Genomic DNA, 27,090 nt, shown 5'->3' on the forward strand with positions numbered 1-27,090 from the left:
CACCCAGCTGATTAAATGCTGAATTGGTAAAATGCTAGACAACAAAACCAGAGCGAGGGGGCAAGACGCCAACGTCCATCACCTGACAAGAACCAATGAACTGGAGGGGGAAGGAGAAAGGGCAGGGTGGGGTGGGCACAATGGAGAGCAAACAACTGAAAAGAGAGTTCACTGGTACAGCAGCAATCGTGAAAGGGACCAGTGTTTGCTGTGCTAATAAAACGGAGGTCAAAATTGCAGGTGCATACCAGGGGGGGAAAGTAGGTGTGATGGAGCTCTCAGTTCTTTTTTCCTATGTAAATGTTGCTTGTATGGATGACTATGTGGATCCCAGCAAGGTCAGCTATTATGTCCCATCCCCCCTGCAACACACACAAACTCACGCACCAAGTATTATTTTATAATTTAGTTATAATGAATTATCAAGTTGTACAACTGCAAATACAACAAGAGTATGGCACATCATATTTTTTGGGGTGGGGAATTCAATCTTTTTCAGGCGCCATCATCACTGAAATGTTGCATTTTGAAACACAACTTGCTAGTGATGATAAACTGAAAAACAGCTGGAGAGGGCTAGGAACCCACCCTGTCAAGGACCCTGTTACCCCAGTGGTGCTTGTGGGAGGGGGTTCTCACTTGCAGAGGGCAAAAAGCACCTAGTGGGCACCTCACTCTGCCTTTGTGAGGACCAGGTTGAAAAATCCAGGATTACAAGATAGCAATTAAATGGTAAGTCAACATTAACAAAGAGGGTCTTCAAAAGAGAAAGTTTCAGGAGCAAGGTAGGGTGCATTCCACAGAATAAAAAACAACTACCAAATTACAGTTCTCCTTTCTACTAACAAGTATGTGCTTCATTTCAGCAGGACTATAAGTAGGTACTGCAAGAACCTAGCCAGGCAATATAATGTAGTCAGCAGTTATTTCTCAGTTCACATTTGTCAATGTTGTTATCTAGTATTTTCCCCAAATTGGAAATGGATGTACTCCAAAAAGAGTACATCCATTGTACTGAACATTTGGACCTTTATAGTCCAAATGTTCAGTGGTCAATGTTGAAGTGAACTGAAAAGTTAAGAAGAAAATCAAAATATACCATGAAGACAGGGCAGATTTGTATGCTGGAAATGGAAGCAGCTGAATAAATTTAGCAGCTGAATAAATTCCTAGGCACATAAATGTGCCTAGAAATTTATGTTTCAGATAAAATCAAACATGTCAGTTTCATGCTACTTGGCAAGCAATGAGGAGCAAGTACAGGAACTTATAAATGAATCTAAATTGTACTGTCATGTGTTATTCTGTTTAATACTAAGTAAAGAGTGAAGTTTCCACAAGAAATTGACAGAAGAAATAAAATGAAAGTAGTGGTGTGAAATGTACTATCAAATTCTATGCTACAAGCCTATGCATATTTCCTAGAGACAAGCAGAGTAGCCTTAACTTAAAGAGAGCCAGTGTGGTGTAGTGGTTTTGAGCGTTGGGCTAAGAACTGTGAGATCTGGGTTCTAGTCCCCACTTGGACATGGAAGCTCACTGAGAGTCTTTGGGCCAGTCACAGACTCAGCCTAACCTACCTCACAGGGTTGTTGTGAGGGTAAAATGGTGAGGAGGATTATGTACGCTGCCTTGGGTTCCTTAAGGAGGAAAAAAGGCAGGATATATAAATGTAAATAAAGAGCCACTGGCAAGAGGGGGTTGGAATGAAGTGGAACCCATGTGTGCTGCTGGAACTCCAGACACACTACTGGAACTGTGCTGCTACACCCATGGAATTTCAGATATACCAGCAGAACAGCATCATTATGCTGCTGGAACTCTGCCAATGTAATGACAACAATCAGAGCAGGGTCATAGGCGTAGTGAGTTACTCCTTAACATGTCCACAATGACAATGGAACTTTACACTAGGTCAGGCATGGGTACTAGGGGTTCCTTCTCCCTGTGGCCCCTGACTTTTTTTTCCCACCAGGCATGCTAAAGATGTGGGGTGTCTCTCTGTTTCCATTGGTGGGGCTCGAACTCCTGTCTCCATCTTCCCAGTCCCATGGTGGGGCCTGGATCCCAATCTGGTTCTTCTGGTGTCACAATCCAGGCCTCTGGATTTCTCCAGACTCTTTCCCTAGCTCCACCCCTTTCCCCCACCCCAACCACCAATCATTGGGTGGTTTCCTAGCTTTTGTGGAGAGGTTGAAATGCTCTCCTAAGACTTAGTTACTGGCACAATATAGCTTTAAGCTACAGTTTGCTGTGGTGTGTGTGGGGGGGTGGGGGGGTTGTTTAGTGGTTTTGGTAGTTTTAGTCCCACCCCTTTCACCTCTGGCTCAGCCCCTTTCCCTTCAGCCCTGCCCATCACTGAAACATTGCTCCTGAGAGCTTCTCTGAGATTTAATTTTGCTCTGCAGCTGAAAGAGGATCCACCACCACCCCAATCTATGGAGTGCACCCCTTTGGCTTTTGGGGTGGTGGTATTGGGTGGTTGTGTGTGGCGTGATGCAGAGGAGCACGCTGATGTTGTGGTGACATCCTTGGCTGCATCCATCTCCACATGCCATAGGGGTATTGCTGCACACTCTGCCCCGATCAGTGCTGTGGGGTTATGCTAGGAGACATGTATGTCATTTTCCTCTTATTTTCCCACTCCCCACTCTCTTGACATTTCTGCCCTCTCATGCCAGCCAAAGCAGACATAGGATGTGACAGATGTTCCTCTGGCATAGCAGCAGTGTAGCTGTGACCTGGTTAGTTTTGCTCTGTCCAACTGCAATCCCACGCATAATTACCTGGGAGTAAGCTCCATTGAACACACTGTGGCTTATTCTGAAGTAAACACGTACTGTAGCATTGTACTATACGTACCTTAAAATCAGAGAGACTTATTTCTGAGTAAACATGGTTTGGATCAAGATGCATGTCAAATAAAATCATATTTAACTAACCGCACAGAAATGTCACAGATTTTTTGCAACCTTTTGCATTTTATCATTTTTCACCCCATTGCTTAGGTTTTTGTTCTTTTTGTGTGTGCAGATAACTCTAGTTAAATCCATGAAAACGTTTGCCACAATGAATCTGTAAATCTTGAATGTGCCACAAGACTCTTTGTTGCTACCGACTAACACGGCTGCCTGTCTGAAATATTTTAATGGTTCACCTCTGTGTTTTAACATGCAACACATGTTATAATCAGAGGAAGGAAACTCTTAGGAGATTTGGAGGCTTTTAATTGTTTGAGTGCAGATGGTTTGTATCAAAGAAAATCAACAAAGCTCAAGGTCAATGCCTGTAGCTTTAGAAGTACCTTAGTTTAGCTTGTTTACACCCTCTTCCAAGAAAGCCTTTTCACCCACATTTTCACCCAATTAACATAGAAATGGTGTGCCACAATCACAGCAGGTAGAACACAAAGTGTGAGCTGCCAAAGCTACTTTGAACTTCTATTTCAACACTTGTAATATCAGTATCTGTGAAAAATCATTCTTGCTTGTTACAGTGCAGCTGAATCAACATAGTTTATTCACTAGCTCCTTGCATTCCATCTAAAATCCTAAAAGAGCAGGACCGGGCTAACATAGGCCAACCCAACTTTGTAATCAGATGTAGCTAGTTAAGTAAATTGTAAGCAACTCTATGTATACAGTGCGCCATGCACTGAAATAATTTATTTTGCACAGATTAATAGAAGTCTTTTGAGGCAAGTCAATATTGATGATTATGACCTAGCAGCAGCTAAGCAAAATGTTGCCACGCATCAGACAAGCATTTTATCACATGCTCATTACCAACACTGATGGTTTTTTGCACGTCCTTTTGATGACACTGTCCGCCTCCCGTCTGGTCCTTTTTCCATAACAAAATAGGCCCTGGTTAATCCGACTTATGCTTTTAAAGTGAAACTTGCCATCTTTTCCTGCTGTGTGCAGGAAAAGCAGCGCAATAAAAACGCCCACTGAATGGGCCACATGGTCTTTGCTGCTTCCTCTTTCTCTCCCTGTGTAAAAAGATCGTCGCTATTGTGGGACAGCAGCAGGAGGCTGTAGTGACGGTAGGGAAATGTGATTCCCCCCTCCCCTTCTGATGACACTCTAGGTCTTGTTTAGGATATAGGGTATGGGCTGAAGGAGCTTTGGCTATTAGGTAGTATAGAAATGTAATAAATGACATGAATTAATGAACCAATGTTGTACATTTGGTGCCTTATAGCAAGACATGCCAGGCTGTACTCTTTTTATCCCACTAGGGTTTTGCCAAACTAAGTGCTGATTCACACTATGTAGCAGTCATTTACACCAGCTGTGGCTTTCTGGCACATGGCCACTGTATTTCCTCATGTCTTTAGAGAGATGCACCTCCCATTCACACTTTATAGCGCCCAACAAAAGACAATGGTGTACACAAAGAAGACATGCCTGCCACAAAAACTGAATCATCTCCAGGTAGTATATATGGAAATGGAACAGCTATACAAGTATGAGGGCATTCTGCGACTGTCATCTTTTCAAATTTCCGTTTAGTGAGCCAAAGCAGCCTTTAAAAGAATTAATTTCCTAAACAAAATAACAAAATAAAGGAAGGCATTCTTACAAAAGAAGCATCAAGGGCAGGAGTGTCATGGAGAAATAATTGCTGGAAATAGCTATAATGAACATGCCAAATCTGACCAAAGAATTATAGCCAAAAACATACTTTTCTCTTTTCCTCTGCACACTTTTGAGAAATGGTAAGCCCCCAAACTATACCCCCTTGTCAGTGCTGGCTCCAAGTTTTTGGGGATTCTTGGGCAAGTTTCCCTCAGTGGGGCCCCTCTCTGAGAGGGTAGACCTCCTCTTCACTTATGTTCCTATTGCCCATTCACTTGTCTTCTCCTCTGAGCCCAATCTGCACAACCATCCAAAAGGCAAGCACCAGATAAGTGAAGTAAGTTGCTCTGACTCCTCACTCTTGTCACTTCTTACATGGTCACTCAGGACAAGTGAACAGGCAGTGTCAGCAAGGAGGAGGAGGAGCAGGGCCAGAAGGCTCCAGATGTGGACAATGGGCCTTGGCACCTGACACTGGCCCTACACCTTGTGGGAGAAAGAAATACTGCCTGCAGACCTAACTTCAAGTACAATGGATTTGCAAGTTTGGGTAGTATTTAGAGAGGTGAGGTCCATGGTCAATCAGACTTATTGACCTGGTTTGTACAATCACTGCAGCCCACCGTGGCTTATTAGCCATGGTGGGTTATGGTGCCTATGGGCACCAAGTTGCAATCCAAACCCCTGCCACCACAACTTCTTGTCATAAGCAATCCCAGCAAGGATGGGTTGTTGGGGTGGTAGAACCCATCCAGATCCTTTTAGGGTTGCAGGTGGGTTGTCAACCACCCCAGCACCCCCATTCCCACTGGGTTCACATGTAATGAGAAGTTACGCCCCCACATGCACTGAATATTTTAAACGGCAGCTGATACTGCAACAAAAATTCCCATAAGGAATTCCCCATGGTGGCTTCTTGTTATGTGTGAAATGGACTTTTTGTGGCGAGGGGCTAAAATAAACATGTGGGGTAAATCAATGTGAACTGTGACGCTGCTCAAGAACTGATCTATAGCAGAACGCTGTGGCTTAAGCTACATCACAAATCATCATCAGAACCCATAACTTAAAATGGTACACAGAGAGGGGGGGGGAAGCAAAGAAAGAGAAAGAAAAGGAGTGACCCTTGTAGGGATATATGAAAATTTTGTTTTTGCTTGCATGCCAAACGTGAGTATGAGCGTAAGTATGTGCCTACTGAAAACATTTGTAGATTCTCAAACAAATGCTCGTGTTTCTCGTTTCCGATTCCCAGTTCGATTTGCACTAATTTCCTAATTCGCGAAAATTCTCTCCATAGACAAAATCAGCCTCGCTTTAGTCTATGGAGGAAAATTATGCAAATTAGGAAGTTTGCACAAATTTGGGGGAACTTGTGCAAATCTCCTGTTTAATTGCTGCTTGATTTGCAGGAGTTTCCTGTTCACATAGAGTGAGCAGTGATTGCAAATGGGAATCAGGCATAAGTCGAGCGGCAAGATGATGCTTGAGGAATCTTCACTCATTTGCCCATCCCTAGTCCCCACTCACTTTGTGGTCTGGTCCTATACAGTGTTGGCTTCAGCTCTGGCATGCAGCCTTTGATAGATTATCTTAAAGGGGGGAAGTTCCTCACTCATCCTACCTCTTCAGTCCTATATTTAGAATTGAATACAAGGACATGTTCAGTGCAATCCTATGCACTATACACAGAAGTAAGTCTCACTGTGTTCAATGGAGGCTATGTCCTGATAAGTGACAATAGGATTATAGCCTTAATCTACATATTGGATGAGTTTTTCAGGCTTATAGAGATTTAAAAAAATAAAATAAAGAACATTAACTTGTTAAGATTATTGCCCAAACTGCAGATGTGTGAAAGGAAATGAAAGCACAGTGTAGAGTAGGGAATTATCAGGAAATGTTACTTTTATACACCCTACTGTAACATAACCTATTGGACTTTTTCATAAAATGCTGACAACGGAATGGGCAGGTGCCAACTATTCTTAAGACTTCAATGGAGTGTGGGGAGCCAAACTCAACTTTCTCCAAATCAATAAGGCCAGCTGTCAACACATTCATCCTTCTGTGTATGGAAAGGAAGGCTATACCTACTTTGAATGCAAGCAATCAACATGTTAGAAGAACAGTACCCATCTGCTTCCAAACTCAATAGATACTTCCTTTAAAACTGTGTTTTTTTAATTATTATTAAAATACTTCTACCCCAGGAATTTCATGGTTGCTGCTGCTGCTATCATCATCGTCACCTTCATTTGCTCATCCTAAGGATGGAAAGTCAAAACTGAGTTTCATTTTGATTGCTACAAGGCAGGGGTGGGTAACTAAATTTGGGTTGGGGCAGGATGATCCCCCAGCCCTCAGTAGGCTGAAAAACATCAGGGGGCAGGGACCACCTTAAGTGGTCTTTGAAGAGCACCTTAAATAGCATCAAAGGACTCGCACAGTCGAGAAGCCCTCTGGATACCTTGAATGTGGACAGGGTTTCAGTTGCAGCATGATCCTTATGGAAGCATAAAGTTTAAATGGATATTGTTGTTTTATACTGTTTTTTATATTTTTGATGGTTTTAAATTTTGTATACTTTTTAATGTTCATTATTTTTAACCTTTGTAAACCGCCCAGAGAGCTTCGGTTATGGGGCGGTATATAAATTTAATAAATAAATAAATGTCTCCTGATGTTATTTGGCTCCCAGGTGATGCACTGTGTGATCAGTGCATTGCCTGGGACCCTGCTTCACTGCATGCTGGCTTCCTCCACTGGGGAAGGCACCTGTATGGCCTGGAGGCTTGCAAACCATGGCTGCCTGCAAAGGCATCTGGGTGAATGGCTGCTTCTGCCTTTAAGCTAGCAAACTGTTGTTTTCAGTCTGTACCAGTCAACAACATTCTTTTGTGTTATGAGAAAGATGGGACAAAAGCACAATTACAGTGACCTCATGAGATCATCAGGTGTCTTATCTGGAGGCTCTAACGAGCTGACATTCCAAAGTTGGTTCTGTTGGAAAGCTGGCCATAACACCCTTAGAAACCCAATTAGTGGGTCTTGCCCATGCCAAAGAAATGCCAAGTAGTGCCTTGTTTATTGCAACATGTAACCTCATGCTATAGATTCTTATGATGAAAAGAGATGCTTTGTTATTAATCCCCACTCTCTTAACTTGGCAGCAATGCCAAGTCCAGTTATGCAATAATTGTTTTTGTGCCCAGGGGTGGGGGTCCAGACTGGTTGTGGGGTCTTCCGTGCAGGATGCTTTCACAGTCTGGTCCATTTTATTGGAATATTCCTATATGTGCTGAAAATTACTCCAGTAAAGATTGTCTCCTTGTAAGCAAATCTTGAGTCTGGCTGCTACGTTCATCTCCTTGGTAAACCTGAAAACAACCTGAAGCTCATGGCTGGAGCTAGACGGATTGGAACAGCACCTCATGAGCAAAGTCACATGACTGAGTCAGTAGCTGGAAGAGCATTCAAGCTACTGGTTCAGCTGGGGATGCTTTGCCTGTGCAGTGCCTTCCCAATAGAGAAGGCACCATACCATGCAGGCAGATCTCCCACTTGGCTGCCCACATTCTTCGCTGTTATCTCCTATCTGTCATCAGAGATAACAGGAAGAATTCGTACAGGGAGAAAGGCTTAGAGGTTCCCCTCGCAAGCTAAAAAGATCAAGAGAATCAAGAGAAAAAGCATACAGAGGCTTAAAAAAAAAGCAGAATGGAGGCAGTGAAGTAAAGGAACAAAGGAGTATGAGAGAACAAATTTTGAGGTATGTAGACCAGAAATATGTAGGGGAAATCTATAAATCTACTGCAGCAGCATCAGCATCTGGGGGAACTCAGATATAAAGCTATTCCTAAAAGCAAGTCAACCCCAATATTTTAGGCTTTAAAAAGTTATTGTAAAAGAAAAGGACATCTTCCATTTCCCCATTCCCTCTCCATGTATCTAGTGTGGAACGAATGTGTAACACCTGTTACTGTGGGTCAATAAACATTTACAAACTCTTCTCCAACGGGTTGCAGCAGCTGCTAAATAGGCAAGAACACTATCCAAATAATGACCTCAGAGTTGAGAAAAACGTTATATTTTCCATGACCATATTCACCCCCCCCCAAAAAAAAATTCTTTATGTAAGGACCTCTGGTTCACTTCTCCAGTTTTCATCTATGTCCCTCCTCTCAACCAAAGTCCATACATTTTGTTGGGAATGGCTGAATTTTGCTTGTGGAGTGCAGATAAAATGTCTCAGGTTAGGTGAAAGTAGGTTCAAATAACACCCCCTTGGTCCCTCTACCCATCTTCTCTATGGACCAGGAACAGGCAGGCAACTGCTTTGGGCTTATGGGCCATTTGGCACTTTGCTAAACTGTCATGAAAACATCAGCCTGCATCTACCTGCCATTTTCATTTCCTAAGAATGTCTCTGAGCCCCATGCGTAGCCAGAGGCATTTACAGGAAAAGAAGATACAAGCAGCTAGGGGCCCTCTCTTTGCTTTGAAGCAATCCCAGCTGCCAGTAAGAAACCTTTTTATTTTAAGGGAGGGACAGGATACTCGGTGGACATCAAGAAAGGGGTCCAAGGGCACTCTGGTATGACCACAGGCACCATGTTGTCTATCCCTGCTCTGGACAGGAAAAAAAAGCATAGAGAATAGGTGGCATCATTTAGGCTACCCTATCTGGCCTGCAGAGTTCCCAGGCTCAACAGACCCTAGTGGTGTCTACATGGCTCCTCACCTAGTTCAATCTCTGGAGTGGTGACAGGGGAAGTGCCTGTTACCTCAAGTACATTTCGCATACAGATTTCATGTGCAGAATACACATGCAGCAGTGGGGAGCACCTCTGCAGGCTCTCTCCACAGAAGAAGCTCACATACATACCTATCAGTGTGGACATGAGCATGGCGGTGGGTGGATGAAGTGAAGTCCTTCCTTCATCTTACCACATTCTCCACCAATGGCAAACAATTTTGGGTTTCCACTTTTATATGGTTTTTCACACAGAAGAGATGCAGCACATATGTTTGCCAGCAAAGATGCAGAAGTATTTTACTCTGGATTTGAAGTGTGACACATAGAACTGCCAATACTGCAAAGCTCTCTTTGAGCCATGTTGCTATGGCATTCTTCAAGGCATTGCCAAAGGATACTTTGCATGTCTGAAATGCCTAACAGGCTACAGACACAATTAATCATTCATAGCTTAATACTAGACTGGAGTCCTGTGTCATTTGGGCTAGAAGCCCATAGAAATGCTCTCTTAAGTGGATAACATAAAACTACACACAAAAGAAGAACATTTGAAATGGCTGAAACTTCAGAGCCAAAATTATTTCAAGTTGTGCAAATTGTAAGTCTGTTGACACATGTCCAGTTCATATTCTTAGTCTTATTTAGATCCTAAACCAGGGGAAACCAACCTGATGCCCTCCAGATGTTTTGGACTACAACTCCTATAATCCCTGTCAATTGACTGTGTGGATAAGAGTTGTAGTCCAAAACTTCTGGAGGTCATCAGGTTGCCTACCTCTGTCCTCCTCAAGAAAACATTTGATTAGTTCTTTGGTATAGGTTCATCATATCTGATATTCCATGTTCACTTGTTTCAATCTGAATATGACACTCTTGGAACTTATAATGGGCCAGCCGGTGGACAGGTGCTTGTTAAAGTCATGGGAATATTCTCTGTTTTGACTGATCAAGGAAAGATATTTTGTACAACTAAGCTTAGGTTTTATGCCTGATAGGTGATCAGATGGGATATCTTATTGCTTTTTATTGTGGCAACACAAACGCCACAGCTTTAGAAAGCATGTGAAGAAAGTGTTGCTGGAATCCATTCTATAAGGAAGTGAAAGCTGCACCTGCCAAGTCAAACTAGCTGACTTTTCTAGGAAATGTGAGCCTTTTCCAGCTGGGGATGCGGGTGTGTGCCTTTGAAATATATTAATGCGAAAGAGGGAGTGGGGCTGGACCTCAGAGGGATAGGATTTTGCATAAGGAGAAACAGCTGAAGGAGAAAACCATCCGATATTTTAAGATGTAACAAGAAAGCTGATAAGAGCCAATTCAAGCACATGCAGTGTAGAATATTAATATTAAACAACTAACTTGGAAATGCAAGGCAAACAAATCTTTAGGAAACATATCATTGCTATTCTTTAGTTTTAATTACCCAGAGAAACAAAAAAAAATCAATGGCAGTTTCATGCTATAGCATATGTAATAAATCATCATACTGAAAGTACAGGACACTTTATAAAAAAATTAAATACATTAGTAATACCTTTGGAGCCAGTTTTACAGGTTTTAAGAAGAAACTATTGTTACTTGGTAAGTTAAGTTGTACAGCATTCCAGCCCTGCCAAAACTCAAGTCCACAAACTTCTTCATAATTCTTAATGGTTCTATTGATTGTATACAAGCGGTGTCAGGGCCTGAAGAAAGAGAGTGCTTTCACTCACCACAGAACAAGGCCAAAACCACATGAAATGTAGCATTTGTGCATTGTATGCAGCTAATACTCATTAACATTTAGTGGGGCAAACCCCACACATATTATAAATAAGACTTTTGACTGGTGATAGTGGGACAATCGGAATGTAAATACAATCTGAATTTATAATTCATTTGGCAAGTCTATCTCTTGAGTCACAGTTTGCCTTATTGGAGACTTCTGCTTACCAATCATGTTCATGCACAATTAAAAAGTTCATCTGAAAGAGTGACGGCGTGCATACTGGTTTGCATAGCTCTGCATGACCAACCCTCCCTCCCCAAAACTCACTCGCAGCAGCTAACTTCAGAGAACCCTTCAGGGTTGCTGCAGATGACCATGCTGCTCCTACACAACAATGCTGCCTAGTTCCTTATGACACTTCTAACCCTTCCCAAAATGATTTTTATCTGCTCCACTCTCCCTGCACTCCACTGTTTGAAGACTTTTTGCCCAGTTGGCTCACTTCCAGTAATGGAACGGCTGTGGGGCATGGAATTTAAGCAGCAGAATGTAGGGAGGTAAGGCAGAAAAGGGGAACATTTTCTTCCTATCTCCTGCTGTCTCCATTTAGTGATCACCTCTGCTTTATAGTCGAACTTGCATAGACTAATGCAAGCTGTCTGGCTGATAGTCGATCAAGACAAACATTTCTGCTCAAATGATTCAAATGTAAACAAGTGCAAGAAAGGCACTCCTGCAATGCTTCTGACATGTGTATGAGTCTTCTCAAAGCAAGCATCATCCATCCACCAAGAGGCTCACAATCATGACAACCTGCAGCATTCCCACATTTTCACTGGCTTAAAGTGCTTGACAAGGTGGGTTCATTCAGTAAGCAATTAATTATTGGATAGCAAAGCGGTTTTCCATGTTCCAAGCAGTTTCCCAAAACAGGACCTGATCCTCTGATGGCAATATCATACCAGATGTGAATTTCAAATGACTTTTCAAGAAACATAGGATAAATTGTCACTTTAGCCACAATCATTTAGTGATTTTCACTTTTACATTTATTTCATGTAGTTATTTCAACCACTCACAATTATTTCACCACAGCAGATAAATACTATATTTTTGTGAACTGCCCAGAGAGTTTCAGCTATTGGGAGGTATAGAACTGTAATAAATAAAATAAAATAAATATCAGGGGGAGGCAAATTGTGGCCCTCCAGATGTTTTGACCTATACCTCCCATCATCCCTCACCATTGGCTATGTTGTATATGGCTGATGAGAATTGGAATCCAAAACATCTGCAGAGCCAAAAGTTGCCCATCCTTGTTATATTTCTACTCATCTTGACCTGCATATTGCCAAGCCTTTAGCCAATTAGACAAGCACAAATATCAGGTCTTGAAGCATGGGTAAGACAGTGGCATCACGAGGGTTGATTTAGATTAAGCACTGGGGAACATTTGGAGCCAAGTAGGCCCTGTTTGTTACTTTTATCCTGCCTTTCCTCCTCAGAACAGCATTTCAGTATCATAATAACAATAAGTTGTTTTAAACTGATATTGTCTGTTTTTGTTTGTATTTTATGCTTTTCATGCATCCAATGCACAGTGATTCCTCCCACTCTGCATTTCAGCTAGATGGGCTTTTTGCCTGACTAGCTCAGGCATCGGGAAGGGTGAGGGAAGGTGGTTGGGGAGGCTGAAGGATTCTTCCTGTGGTGACCAACCCAGTCTCCTTCCCTCCCCTTATCCTTTAATGCTCCCTTTATCTTCCCTCCATGGTTGCTTTTCTGACCTTGGAGAGTCAGCCAGTACAGTTTGGAGTCTTGGGTCTGAGATTGCAGTGCGGACTCTGACCTACCTTATGGCACCCCAGGTGATATCTAGGGGCAATAGAATTGCTGTCCTATGCTCTAAATGATTTGGGACTAGGTTTCTTGAAAATCCACTTTTTCCCCTATATATACAAACCTGAACTTTTGCATTCTCTTCCCCTCCTTATTGTTTCATTATGATTTTATTAGAATGTAAGCCTATGCGGCAGAGTCTTGCTATTTACTGTTTTACTCTGTACAGCACCATGTACATTGATGGTGCTATATAAATAAATAAATAAATAAATAAATAAATAAATAAATAATAATAATAATAATATCTTCCTCAGAGTGTTGTCAGTGCCCTCACTGAGTGCCCTCTCTGAATGAAGTGATGTGGGCAACTATCAGGAAGAGGGTTTTTGTTTTTTGCTAGGGGCATCACACTTATGGAACAACCTTCCTAGAGACGTTCACCAGGTGGCCAAGTGAAGACCTTTTTGTTCACCCAGACCATTTAAGTAATGCATGTAGCCTGGGCCTCTCAGTTTTAAAACCTGTGTGTTTAATTTTGGGGTGGTGTGAGTCTTGTTGCTTCTGCTATTGTATAACTTATCTTGCTTTTGCTTTTAAGGTTGGTGTTTAAGTTTGTGTTTAAATTGTTTTTAAATACAATGAATAAATAACCACGTTGATACTTGATCGTTTGTGTTCATTTAAGAACATACAAAGTTTGTGGGCTAAATCATTACAAGAGTACTATGTGATATGAAGTCAAATACCCTTTATTATATAAGTGATTATTGGAAAGAATATGATATGTATGAATAAATTGTGTTACCAGCCCATCATTGGTGTCAGCGGAAGTGTCATATGTTGAGTTGCATTCTATCAGTTTTCCATTCTGCTGACAGTCCAGGTGTACTAAGTCTCGACAGTGAGAGTGACATGTGTATTTGCAATCTGAAACGTAAAAGACATAAAATAATTTAGGCAAAATTTCAATGCTGTTGCTTTGAATGTATATAATTCTCAACATCCACACTCTGAGCAAGAGCCTGAGCTCAGAGGAGGACAAGCCATCCAGATCTATCAAACCACCAGCAGCAAATGCAGAGATGCCAAAACCAATTCTGGATATGCCATCGTGACTCTGCTTGACCTCTTTGGATCTCTGAATCTGGACTGCTGGAATCCATGTCCCTGGAATCTGTACCCCCCCCCCCATACATGAGGGACCAATCCCCTTCACACCAGGTACCCACATCACCATGTCAACCCAACAGTGCAGGCAATGAGTCTGGAGGAAATTTCCCAAAAGGAGGAGGAGGAGTACTAGCCTCCAAGTCAGAGGCCTGAAGCCACTAAGACCTCAATGAAGTCCGGAGCCTGGGAGGGTGAGCTGGAGGTATAAAAACCTTCAATCCATCACTAGACTTTGTTAGAGCCAGCTGTGCACTTGGGGCTTTTCATGGTGCTGTAGCTATTGGCCTGCTTTGCCACTTCATTGTCCTGTGAGACACTAATGCAGTGATGCTATCACGACAGAATCTTGGGGCAGACCCCATTTAACAGAATGAGCAGAAGCACTCCCAGAACACAGCAGAGCTGGCTTACCATATTTCAAAGTAAGAAAAGTAATACACAATGTCATCTAATGAAGACCTTCCTGTAAAAGTTCAGAGTCAAAAATTATCCAGCTGCACTACAGCAATAGACTTACATTTTCTGGAGCAAGCCTTCTTACCTCTACTAGCTTCCTTCACTCTGCTCATTAACCAGACTGGCTTCCTCTTGGACTTGGAAGTATGTTTTCCGATCTGTGGTATTATTGAATTTCTGTTATTGAGGTTTTGAATAATTCCCAGGCTTGCTGCAGGGATCTAAATCTCCTGACTTTCCCTGTCAGTTTCCTTTTTACCAGTCTACTCATTTTGTCAAGCCGGGGCTGGCAACATCCTGGTTATTGTTCAGGATTAAGGGTTAATTAAGGGTTAATTAAGAAACTTGGCTAAATCCCAGTAGTCAGATAAACCCTTTTAAGATCGGATTGCAGGATCTTAGCTCTAAGCGATTTAGCAGATCAAACTTAGTAAAGCCATCTTAATTAACATGCAAATAAGCTTCAAAAACAGTATGCAACTTGCAGAAAGGAACTGATCTAGCAAGCTCAGTAGTTGGGAAAATATGTAATTAATAGCAATTCCTAAAATCCTTGAACAGAAGAAAAGTAAGAAATAATTTTTCAGTGGGATGGGGTAAGAATATTCGTGCTTAAAATTGGGTGACCCTATTCTAGTCTTCTCCAACCTAGTGCTCTCCAAATCAGGTGAACTAGCTCCATCTACCCCAGCCAGTGTAGACATTGATCATGATATCTGGATTTAATGGATTTATAGTCCCATTATAAATTACCAATCTGGTGCTCTCACATCTAGAGAGCACCAGATTGGTGAAGGCTGCCCTAGTCCTAACAACATAGTTAGGAAATCTCCAGCTGAATGTATAGCTAAGTGTGTGCATATAGCCCATTTTAGTGTGGCCCCTAAGATAATTTCCAACTGGCTGTATAGTAGCCAGTCCTAAAGATTTCCTACCACTTATGTAAACTGTCTATTACTTCGATTCTAAGACACACTTTTTCCCCCATATAAACATCTCTAAAAATGGGGTGCGTCTTAGAATCGCGGGTGTGTCTTAGGTTTTTTCCCCCCTGTTGCTAGTATTGAAATTAGTGTGCGACTTACAATCAATGGCATCTTAAAATCGAAGAAATACGGTAACACCACCATTTTCTCTGAGGGTTGTCATCTTTTTACTGGCCCTCATTCGTTTCCTTTAATGGCAAGATCACCCACAGAAATTTACGAGGAGAGCCTTTTTCTACCCTCTATCTACATGCTAAGAAAAGCTTCACCAACTAAGTTTGTGTGAAAGTCTGCTAAATGCCTAGGAAGCACAGGTTGACCCCACAAAAAGGGTTCTCTTACATCTTGGTTCTTACTGTTTATAATAAGAAATCATGATAGGTAAGTTAGAAGAGTTAGTTGATTATTAATGTTTATTAATACCATTTCAAGTCCATGCGAGTAATGGTCAAATAAGTTACTCCCTCCTCACTATTCTTTAAAAGCACAGCTTTTTTGTTTTTTGTTTTATCAGTAACAGTGATAAGCTTAAACCCAAACGACATGACAGCAGCATATCTACATTTTTAAATGTGAATCTGCCCTATTGTTACATAAAGAGTAAATAACCTGGAGACCCCAAGGACCAATTCTAGCCCTCCTGGAGTCCCCAGGACATCCTCTTTCCCCGCAACCACTGATCATTTGGTGGTTTCCTGGTTCGCAAGTCATGACCAACTATGGGTTAAACAACTCATAGTGCCTCACAGGAGTGTGTCAGTGCATCACCTTCCACCTGCTTGCCATGTCCGGTTCATTTCCATTTTTGTAAACAACCCTAGAATACCCCTGTTCCTGGATTGTTCGTTATGATCTGTGAACCTGGAACTCTGGGTTGTTGAGGGGGAACAACTTAAGAGTTTTAACCTAGCAACAATCCATCCCTTGGCTAGCCTGAGTCAGAGCAGTTTCTGGAAGCTTCCCTCACAAATATTATAATATAGATCGCTGAGAGACAATTGTTTGGCATGTCATTTATTTTACATTCATTTATTTTACTATTTGAGCCCACACATTTTGGTAAGTCAAATTAGAGACTTGTGTTTTGATTAAATAATATCCCAAGACAGGGTAGATAATTACATTAGGAAACATGTTTTTCCCCTTTGGCTGCTTTTGTTTCCATCATTAATTTTAATCTGAGCATCTTTGAAGTTATTTATATAGCAGGTCCATACTTTCTTCCTATTAGAGCCACAACAGGGAGAAAAAACCATTCAATAGCCCTACTTTTATCAATCCAATATATGCTTTGTGTCATAAATTTCAGTAATCTTTGTCACTGAGTTTATGAGCAGCAACACCACTCAAGGTTTTCATGCTCACAGCAATTCATACCACTCATGGGAATCTCAGACACAGGTTTGCCATACAGGTGGCTATAATAGGCAGAAAAATTCCACAATGTAATTCTGAACCCAATGAGGGCCAAAACACCCATTAAATTAAATACATAGTTTGGTTTTGTGTCTTGTTCTCTACCCCCACTTTAAATAGCAGCAGACAAGTAATCAGGATTGGGATTGGGTGCCCAGGGCCTTTACTCCCATGCTCCTATTGCAATGACCACTACCCCTGAAATTGCTGTTTGACGTGGGTAATTTGACCTTGAGAAAGGGGGGCAATACATACACAATTTGTGACACAAGTATTCAACTATCCTAATTCCATTTGCTTGAGCAAATCTCAGATTAGGATGACCATATGAAAGGGAGGACAAGGCTCCTGTATCTTTAACAGTTGCATAGAAAAGGGAATTTCAGCAGGTGTCATTTGTATATCTAGAGAACCTGGTAAAGTTCCCTCTTCATAACAACAGTTAAAGGTGCAGGAGCTATACTAGAGTGACCAGTTTTAAAAGAGGGCAGGTCACCTGCAGCTTTAACTGTTGTGATGAAGAAGGAATTTCACCAGGTTCTCCATATATACAAATGACACCTGCTGAAATTTCCTTTTCAATACAACTGTTAAAGATACAGGAGCCCTGTCCTCCTTTCCTGAGATGGTCACCCTATCTCAGATGTTTTCACAAAGTGAGGAAATGGGACTCCAAAAATGGGTAGTTGGGACTCCCTAAAGAAGCAGCAAATAGACAGGGAGAACCCAACTGACTTACAAGACTTATGTTGTATGCAGGCCTGTTCTAGTGCCACAATGAACATAAAGCATAGGAAAAGATACTGCGTGGCAGCTGCCCCCAAGTTGCTGCCCTCCATATGTGTCAGTCTGACACATCTGGAGACAGCAGATTGGAGAAATCTGCTGTATTGGACACCTTTACAGAATTGTGGTTACCATTCTTAAAGCATTTGTCAATTGAATTCAAAAATTGATAATTTCTGAAATCAGATTTTGACCATACTTTATGTCTTTTGATGTTTCTTTTGATCATTTCTGAAACATGCTGATTTAGATGATACCAAAGGTATGTATGTAACAAAAATATTACAGAATATTTTTAAAACGTTCTGATCAGATGAATGTAATAAAGGGAAGAGTGCTCACAGCGACTGATATATCATGGTTCTGTACTGACACTTTGCTAAATTTGCTTGCTTGATTCTAGAAATAGTTGGAAAATACATAAATAAAACACATAAAAATAATACTTTGCATTGTTAAAGGAAGTTCAGAATATCAAAACATTATTTACAATTTCAACTCTGTGCTATGGTAATTTTGCCTTATTTTAAAATCTAAAATCCTAAGAAAAATAGTAAACAAACTAAAAGCACACATATTACTTGTAGTCATCACAGCCTGCAATATTCTGCCTGTAGGAACAGTGTGACTCTCAAATCTTTACTTTAAAGTCGCCACCTACCTAATATCTGCTTTTTCTTCACCTCGAGTTTAATTTTGCTTGATAGTTTGTATATTGCTGTTCCCATGACACAGCATCTGCGAGACTGTACAGGCAGGCAGATTAACAGATGCTCTAGAAGCAGACTCAGGTAATTGAGCTGTGCCTGGCTCTAATAAAACAGCCAGACTACTGCTGCTACTATTCTGCCAGTCTTATTAACAGCTGTTGTAAACCTCCACAGTGAAATCCTGATTTGACTTAGCTAGTTTGACATTCAAATAAACAGGCAAAAAGGAGACTAAACACTGAACATAATTAAAACAGTGTTTAAGCCATTGGTAACAACTAGAATCATTATAGGCACAACTCTTATATCCTTTTAATATCAATTCTTCATTTGAAGCTCTGTTTATTTGATGCCCTGTTATATTACTCTGTGGACCTAATCCAAAAATCTTGACATGCAGGATTGGGCTATGCATAGGTTATCACATGCAAGGATTTGTCCCTTCATCAAAAACATGATTGGTACTGTAATTTCTGACCAGGCTGATAACCTGTTGGAATGGAGGAAAGGGGCGCCTAGATTCACTTACTTGTCCACAATGAAGTGATGACGGTATCAACCATATTTGGGCAGCATCAGCACTGTACTTGTGGCCCTCCATGGTCTTTTTTACAGCCACTCTGCTGCCACTAGATTTGCCATGGCAGTAAGATCACTATCCTCAATTGTGCAAGATAATGAAGTGCATGGGGAGCGCACCTTGTTTGGAAGAAGGACTGCATTCCCAGAGCCTCCTGAGAGAATGATTATGCTTGTAAACAAGGCATGTACTCCAAACACGACTTGTTTCCTTCCAAAATCGTGTGTGTGTGTGTTGCTACTGTGGCTAATATGGTTTCAGAAATTTTGACAGTGGCAGGAAGGAGCATGGCCCCATCTGGGTTCCTGGAGGGGGCAATACAGTATGTTTCAAATTTGCCCAGTACTTAGACATCATGGTTGCTATACATGAGCAGAGCTGATCTTTCTATCCCCTCCTACTGCTCCCCCTGTAATCTTTGTCCATTCTATCTGATATTAAAGAAATCCATGGACTCTAGTGAGCTTACATTCTATTATGTCGAAAGAAGTGTTAGATCTGCAGATCAGTTTGTTTGAACTACAGTTAATCTAAAACTTTTAATGACTGGGTTTACATCTACAGTTCATTCTATTACAAAACAACTAAAGTATTAAATGTCATTTAGTAGGTACAATATTGTTTACCAATGGTCTGTAAGGAATAAAGTGAGAAACTGATGTCAAGAAGTGAGCAAGAAACTTATGATATTGCTATTACAAGAAATAAGAACATAAGAAGAGCCAGGATGGAGAACTCATCAAGTTCTCTATTCATACAGTATGATCTTCCACAATAAGAAAACATTAAACCTGGTAACCTTCAGATTAAATTATGCATTATATGTGGGACTGCCTTTGAAGGCTTGTTTGGCATCCTACTCATATTTTTGGCATGAGGCAAATACTATTTAATCAGCTTTTTAAAAAGTTTGCTTTCTAGCTTCTGTTTTAACCTGATTGTTTTAACTCTGCTATTTTTATGATTATTTAAGGTTTATATTTGACTGTAAGCCAACCTGAGAGGTAAACCGAGAGAACAAGATATAAACGTTCTTGAAGAATAAATACATCAGTGCTAAAAATTGTGCTAGATAATTCTGTTTACATATGTTAATACAGAAACATATTTATTTATTTATTTATTGCACTTATATACCACTCCCATAGCCAGGGCTCTCTGGGCGGTTTACAGAAATTCTAAAATTGAGGTAAAAACAAGTATACAAAATTTAAAACTCTAAAACACAGAACATACACACATAAACCATTAAAAACCGATTAAAAACTAAACATGTGGGTAATTAGGATGTGCCGCCATATGCCTGAGTAAAGAGGAAAGTCTTAACCTGGCGCCGGAAAGATAGCAGCGTTGGTGCCAGGCGAGCCTCATCAGGGAGATCATTCCACAGTCTGGGGGCCACCACTGAATATCATGCTTGCTTTATTTAATCAAATGTGTATTTTATATACAAATATAGCTGTTTCTGAATTACACACACACTAGATTTCTATCTTAAATCTAATCAGGTATGGAAATAAGTTTAAAGTCAACATAATTTATACCAGTCAATCTGTGTATATTTATAACAAACATACAAACCAAAATAATAACAAGCATATTTACTTTACTAATTATTTACTGCCCCCTACTGCTAAACATACAACATATCAAAAACAAAACAGTAACAAGTCACTTGCTTAATCATTCTCAGTTTATTAAAATGGTTCTGAAGAACAAGGATTACATTTTAGTTTGTCAAACAGATTTAACAGAAGTGCAAAAATAAACTCATCACTGCGTGTCTGCTATAAGATATAATATATGTTCTCTTCATTGGTCTCTGAAAAATATAGGTATTTCCAGAGGCATCTCTTGTTGGTTTCTAGTCCTAGACTAGATCAGTGATGGGCAGTAGGTAGACCTCTGGATGATTAGTGGGAAGGATGTCTGACTCTCAATTGTTTAACAATAACAGCAACAGAATGACTCCCCTCCCACCCTAAATTATGCTGCAGAAATAACCAGGAGTGGATGTTTGTGAGGAAGGACCGTGATTTCCATTCAATTCTGGCACTCAAAACAAATTTCTGAGCTTAGAATTATTTAATTCTACATGTATGTCTTTTGTACCAAAATCCACTTGGTGGATCTTGGGGTTCTAGTAAAAATAATATCCTGTAAGTCTGAAGTCTGGCCACCCTTGGACTACTTGCAACTTTAGTCTGTTCCAGCAAATCATTTTCAAAAAAGTAAATAACCAGAGCGTCACATGTACAGGAGCAAGGTAACTTCTATAGTGTTGCACTGCCTTTGGAGAAGTAATTGAATAACTAGGATTTTCAAATAACCGAGGTCTGGTTAAAATAGTTACGTATCTCCAGACAAGATCCAAACTGCAGCACAACTAGTCCTATGCAAACAATGGTGCTTGGAATTTGTGTTTCTTGAATAACAGCTTTGCAAGCCTACATGCAAACTGCTTTTGAAACAGGCAGTTTCAAAAGCAGTTTATGATATGGCATGGAAGTATGCTGGTTGAAATAAAAGAGTTAAAAAATCCTTCCATGTCCGCTCGGAGTACAGTATATTTTTATCCACTAAAATGCTTAGCATAAAACTCCAGGAGAAAGAATCTCAGTTCCAGTAAGAACAAATTATTTCTTAATTTAATTTTACTTCTGAGAACAGAAAAAAGGAGAAACTTACCAGAGGATTTCCAAAGTAGTTTGATTTTTCTCCTTCTTGAGCTACCCAGTGATTTTGGGAACCAATAAAAAAACTGCGCTATTCTTCTAATTGTTTTGTTAAAATCATTTCTTATTGCCATAGCCAAAAACTATCTACTGCTCTTGAAGTAACTACATAGAAGTGCAGAAAGGAAGAAAAAAGCCTCAAATACCCACACACTGTAAGAAAGCTGTGAATAGAACCTCAGCCAGCATGTCTCAAGACCACCTGTTGGTCCTAAATCCTCTCCTCCCCATTCAGACAACTAAAGATCTCTATCTTTGTATACAGCCCCATTACTATTTTACCACACAGTTTGGTTATAACAAAATGAATTCAGCAGTATCATCAAAAGACTACAATAGATTTTGAGTTTTCATTCATTAATTGAATCAACAGAATGTTCCTGTTAAGATGTTATGAAATGGGTGAGGTATTATAATGTTCCTGTGTAAAATGGAGTGTTTTATAAATGGAACTGTAAAAATAAAAAGAGCCTATATGCTCATACTAACATATTTACTTAAAAATATTTTTTTCATTCCAAACTTTTCCAAGTATGCATGCTAAAGATTCCCAGTATGCAATCTTAGGTTGCAGTCCTAAACAAATTACCTTTCTCTTCACAATAATCCAATCACTGAATAAAAAATAACGATCATTGCTTGTTTTTGATATCCCAAAGTTATGCCTACAAAAGCTATATGAGATACTTTAGATACGGACAATGTTTTAGAGGACTGAATTTGATGATAAGAAATATGATTATGTTTTGAAATAGTGAAATTATTTTCATTTAAAATGAACACATCCAGTTGAAAAAGAATTTCCATGCTTTTTTACATTTGCTCCTGTTTACAGTATATTTCCGCTGGTTATCCCATATAATTGACATTTTCTTGGCTAAATACAGACAAAACAGCACACTGAAGATGTTATGGAACAAAGGTCCTTGCTGCCAAAATTGTAGCGTGGTATTAAAAAGTTTGTATAACACAATGTAGAGTATCAACTGTTCTGTAGATATTTATGTTTCACTCCTTCAGACTAAAACATGTAAAATATTTAAACCCCCACTTTAAAATATTTTTAACCTAATGCCTTTTCCCATACTGTATCAGGATAGATTGTATTTCCTGGGTCAATGTGTCCCTGAAAACAAAGCAAACATTTACACTTGTACCAGATATGTCACAATTCCTTAGTCAGTGTCAGTTTAAGTATAGAAGACAGATATCTAGCTGAAAAAATGCTATCTAGTTTGCACAGTGTTTCATAGGAGCCTGAAGGCATGTAGGTGCAAAGTGTTTTAATACAATTGGGAAGTCAAGGGTCATTGAAAACACAATAAAGTTAAGGACCTCTTATAAGTTTTTTTTTTTGTATCTCAACATTAATAAACACAATATTTAACTGAGTAGACCATTAAATAATCAATCCACAGGATTGTGCTCTTGATGATTGTAAGCCCTCGAACTCGGTTTAGATTCATCCTGTGCAAAGGGGGGGGGGAGTGGCAGAGGTGGTCTCCATCTCCCCTTCCACCTGTCCTGCACTTTTTGCTAGACAGGCTTTTTTGCCCATCTAACTGGGGCGCTTTGGAGGGGTAGGGAAGGGACGAGGCTGAAGAGGCTTCAGGATAACTCATATCCTGGCGTCTCCAGTCTCCTCAGCTCCCTGCCCACCAGAACACCCCATTCTACCCTTCTCTGAGGTCAAATTCACCTCAGAGAGCAACAGATGTGGTTCTTTCTGCATCAGCTGTAAGGGGAAGGGAATGGGGGTCAGAGCTTCAATTCTCAGCTCTGAGGTCAGAGCGTTGTCTTCAACCACACAGCTGGGAATATGAACTATCCTATGGACCCTCAGAAATCGTCTAGGAGCCATATGACCACTCCTTAAGAGTGCAATCCTATGCATGTTTAGACATAAAAAGTCCTAGACCTCTAGTCTAAACATGCATAGGATTGTGCCCGAATTGAACTAGTTCACCTTATCAAAATAGAAAATTACAAATAAGTTCAGATAGAAATTCAAGGAAAAATGTGGTTCCAAATACTTATGTTAGGTGTTCCTTCTAAATTTGCACTGGCTTCTTATAGTCTCCCAGCCATCATTGAAGGTGCTGATTTTGACCCAAAGAGCCCTGAATGGCATATTTCAGAAATGTGTTCACCCATGCTAATGCAACCATTCACTTAGAGCTTTAGAGCTTATCTTTTATTGTCATTTGTCTTTTAATTTTTTAAAATGTTTTAATATTGCAGCTTGTTTAATTATATTTTTAACTTTTGTCTATTTCTATTTATATGTTAACAGTATATGTTTTAATTTTGTAAAGCTGCCTTGAGTGCCATTATTGGGGGAAAAGTGGGATACAAATAAATTATTATTATTATTATTATTATTATTATTATTATTGAGAAAGCCCTGCTCATGATACTGTTCAATTATCAGATCAATGCTTTGAAACCACAAGGTCCCACTTCAATCCATGGTTGTCATGATTCCAAGCCCTCCCGCTGAGAAGCAAGACAATAAAGATCCACAAAGCTTTATTCAGCAATTAAAGATCTCTTCACACCGGAAGGAAGTGAGAATGCTAGGAGCTTTTCTCCAAGCTTAATTAGGCTAACTAAGCTAGGAAGTTGCCCTTTCAACTAAAAGGGAGGGTTTCCCAAGCAGTCCATGAGCCACTTTAGCTCAGGGAGGGTCTTTCTCGAGAAGTCTTTGCTGAGTGGCTAGCCTGGTAGACCGCCTCTCACCTGCTCTCAACTCCACCTGCTTGACCCTATGGCAGACTCTGCGATCTGTCAACTCCGAAGTACCCTCCCCCTCTAACAGTGGCTGAGTTCCCAGGGACCCAGGGAGTATGGACTCTGAGTTGTTGGCAATCTCTCCGATAAGTTCCTGTGAAGATTTCCCCTTGATGCCTGAAGAGTCCCCTGCTGATGTATTCTAGAAAGAAGGACTTCTAGCAGCAGACTTGAAATGGACTTGAATTGGGTATAACCTTTGAATCCAATTAACTGCATCCTTAACTGCAGGTGTTTTTGGTCGAAGTACGTAAGAGGGAGGTGTTATGTATTGTTTAAAAGGCTTGCTTGATGTTTTATCTCTCTCTCTCTCTGGATGGCTGTGAGAAGCAGTAAGAAGAAATGTTCTGTATATAGTTTTATGATTTACTTTATGGAATAAATACATCTGAAGAGCCTTGATAAATGAGGCATTTATTCCTTAATGAAATTAACTCCTACAACCTGGGTTATTCTACTGTTGCTGCTACTGGCTTTGCTAAATAATGAAGACTAGCCAGCTAACACCAACATCCCCTACTTCCTGTCTTGGCTGCTAAATTTCTAGTTCTTCTCCTCCTCCTCTTCCTTCAGATTCTGAATCTGACTGATCTCCTGAAACCCCTTCCTCCACACTATAGAGAACAGTCCTGATCCTGACAATGGTATCTGCAGATAAGAGATTATGGGTAGCAGGGCTAAGACCTCTGCTTGAGAACTGGGAGAACCACTCCTATAGTAGAAGATACCAGGCTAGGTGGACCAATGGTTTGACCCGCTATAATTAACTAATTAATTCTCAAAACTTACAACTAGCTGTTCAGTTTAAGTTAAAAGCTTTTAAGGAGCTAAAACTACAAACATAAAATTAAAACAGTTTAAAACAACATACTAAAGAACAACAAGAGGATCACAGCAGCAAGTTGGCCAACTAATAAATAAAAGCAACGTTAATCAACATATCAGATAAAACAGGATCTTTACATTGAGTAGCTTTAAATGCTATCACTTGTACAGTAAAAGCTACAATAGTAAAATGCTTTAGCAAGTAAAAAAAGTCTTAACCTGGAAATGAAATATCAATTAGAAGAGTGCCAGGCAGTTCTCCCTAAGGAAGCTTTTCCATTACAAGGTGGCCCCACCAAGAAGGCGCTCTCCCCAGTCACTACCCAATTTCTTTCTGAAAATGGATATATGCAGAGAAAGGTCCCCAATTAAGGCATCAAAACTTGGGCAGGTTCATACTGAAGAAAGTGGTCCTTCAAATACCCAGGTCCCAGGCTGCCCTAAAGATTAAAACCATGTCAAGAAATTAACAGGAAGCCAGTGGAGTTATTTCAACAGTGTTGTAATACAGCCTCAAAGGCTAGTACCAGCTGGTAACTTAACTGCCACATTTTGAGCCAGTTGAATGTTAGATGTTATCCTGTCCACAGTTCCCCATGTCATGGCATCTCTGTCCAGGAGGAGCCGCAGCTGCGTAGTTTTAATTTTTCAGAATCAGTCCTGTAGCTTATAAAATTTAGAATTTGGCAAAATGAAGACAGAGGTTAAGTTTATGCCTTTGTGTGTCTTCTAATATAATATATATAACATAATATAATATGCTCTGGAGAGGCCACCAGTGAGGGAGGAAGCAGCAGCCAGGCACCTCTCCTCCGTGCCTGGGTCCAGCTCCAGCTGAGAGCCCCCTCCCTCCTGCTACCAACTGTCTCTGGAGAAGCCACCAGTGAGGGAGGAAGCAGCAGCCAGGCACCTCTCCTCCATGCCTGGGTCCAGCTCCAGCTGAGAGCCCCCTCCCTCCTGCTACCAACTGTCTCTGCAGAGGCCACCAGTGAGGGAGGAAGCAGCAGCCAGGCACCTCTCCACCGTGCCTGGGTCCAGCTCCAGCTGAGAGCCTCCTCCCTCCTGCTGTCACCTGTAACTGCTGAACTTTCCAACTAAGATTGTAGTGCCTGAATTTCCTTTCCTTTCCCCCCTCCCCTCCTCCCTCCCAATCCCCTTTCCTTTTGTGTCATGTCTTTTAGATTGTAAGCCTGTGGGCAGGGACTGTCAAGAAATACTTTTGTAAGCCGCTGTGAGAGCCTTTTTTGGCTGAATGGCGGCATAAAAATCCTTAAATAAATAAATAAATAAATAGACAATACTACAGCCATTGTGCAATATATGACTTTGCTTGTGGACTTTGGTGACTGGAAGCCAAAACTAGTAGATTTTTCTTTGGTATTCTCCATGAGGGCATTAAAAAAGTCAAACAATATAAACAGGAAAAAATAAACTAAATCTTAATATTCTAATTTTGTAATTCTTTGACTTTAAACTACATCTGTCATACATAAATACCTATTTCTACAAGGCTCAGTAAATTCCCTGCAACATCTATAGTTTCCTCATCAGCCTCTACTTCTTCCATCCTCTGTACTGGTAGATATAAGACCAACTATTTTTCTTCACAGACAAGTCAGGAGGAGAATGTTGGTTATGACTCTAGCAGAGGTGTTATCTTAGCAACTCTGTAAAAAACACCACCACCATGCATAGTAGAACAGGGGTAGGATGGAGAGCACACAAATATAATACGGCCAGGACT

General features: G+C 40.6%; 1 protein-coding gene across 1 annotated transcript in view; it reads right to left on the minus strand.

Annotated features, from left to right (window-relative positions):
- RASSF3 (Ras association domain family member 3) overlaps window positions 1–21,805 on the minus strand; it is a 63,223-nt gene extending 41,418 nt beyond the window's left edge. The window contains exons 1-2 of the mRNA XM_063133936.1: window positions 21,685–21,805; window positions 13,698–13,819 (exon numbers count right to left, since the gene is read on the minus strand). Coding sequence (XP_062990006.1) covers window positions 13,698–13,819; window positions 21,685–21,805 — 243 coding nt within the window. The remainder of the gene's footprint in view (window positions 1–13,697; window positions 13,820–21,684) is intronic.
- Between the last annotated feature and the right edge of the window lie 5,285 nt (window positions 21,806–27,090).

The sequence above is a fragment of the Elgaria multicarinata genome, chromosome 9 (genome assembly GCF_023053635.1).
Source record: "Elgaria multicarinata webbii isolate HBS135686 ecotype San Diego chromosome 9, rElgMul1.1.pri, whole genome shotgun sequence".
Taxonomy (NCBI): domain Eukaryota; kingdom Metazoa; phylum Chordata; class Lepidosauria; order Squamata; family Anguidae; genus Elgaria; species Elgaria multicarinata.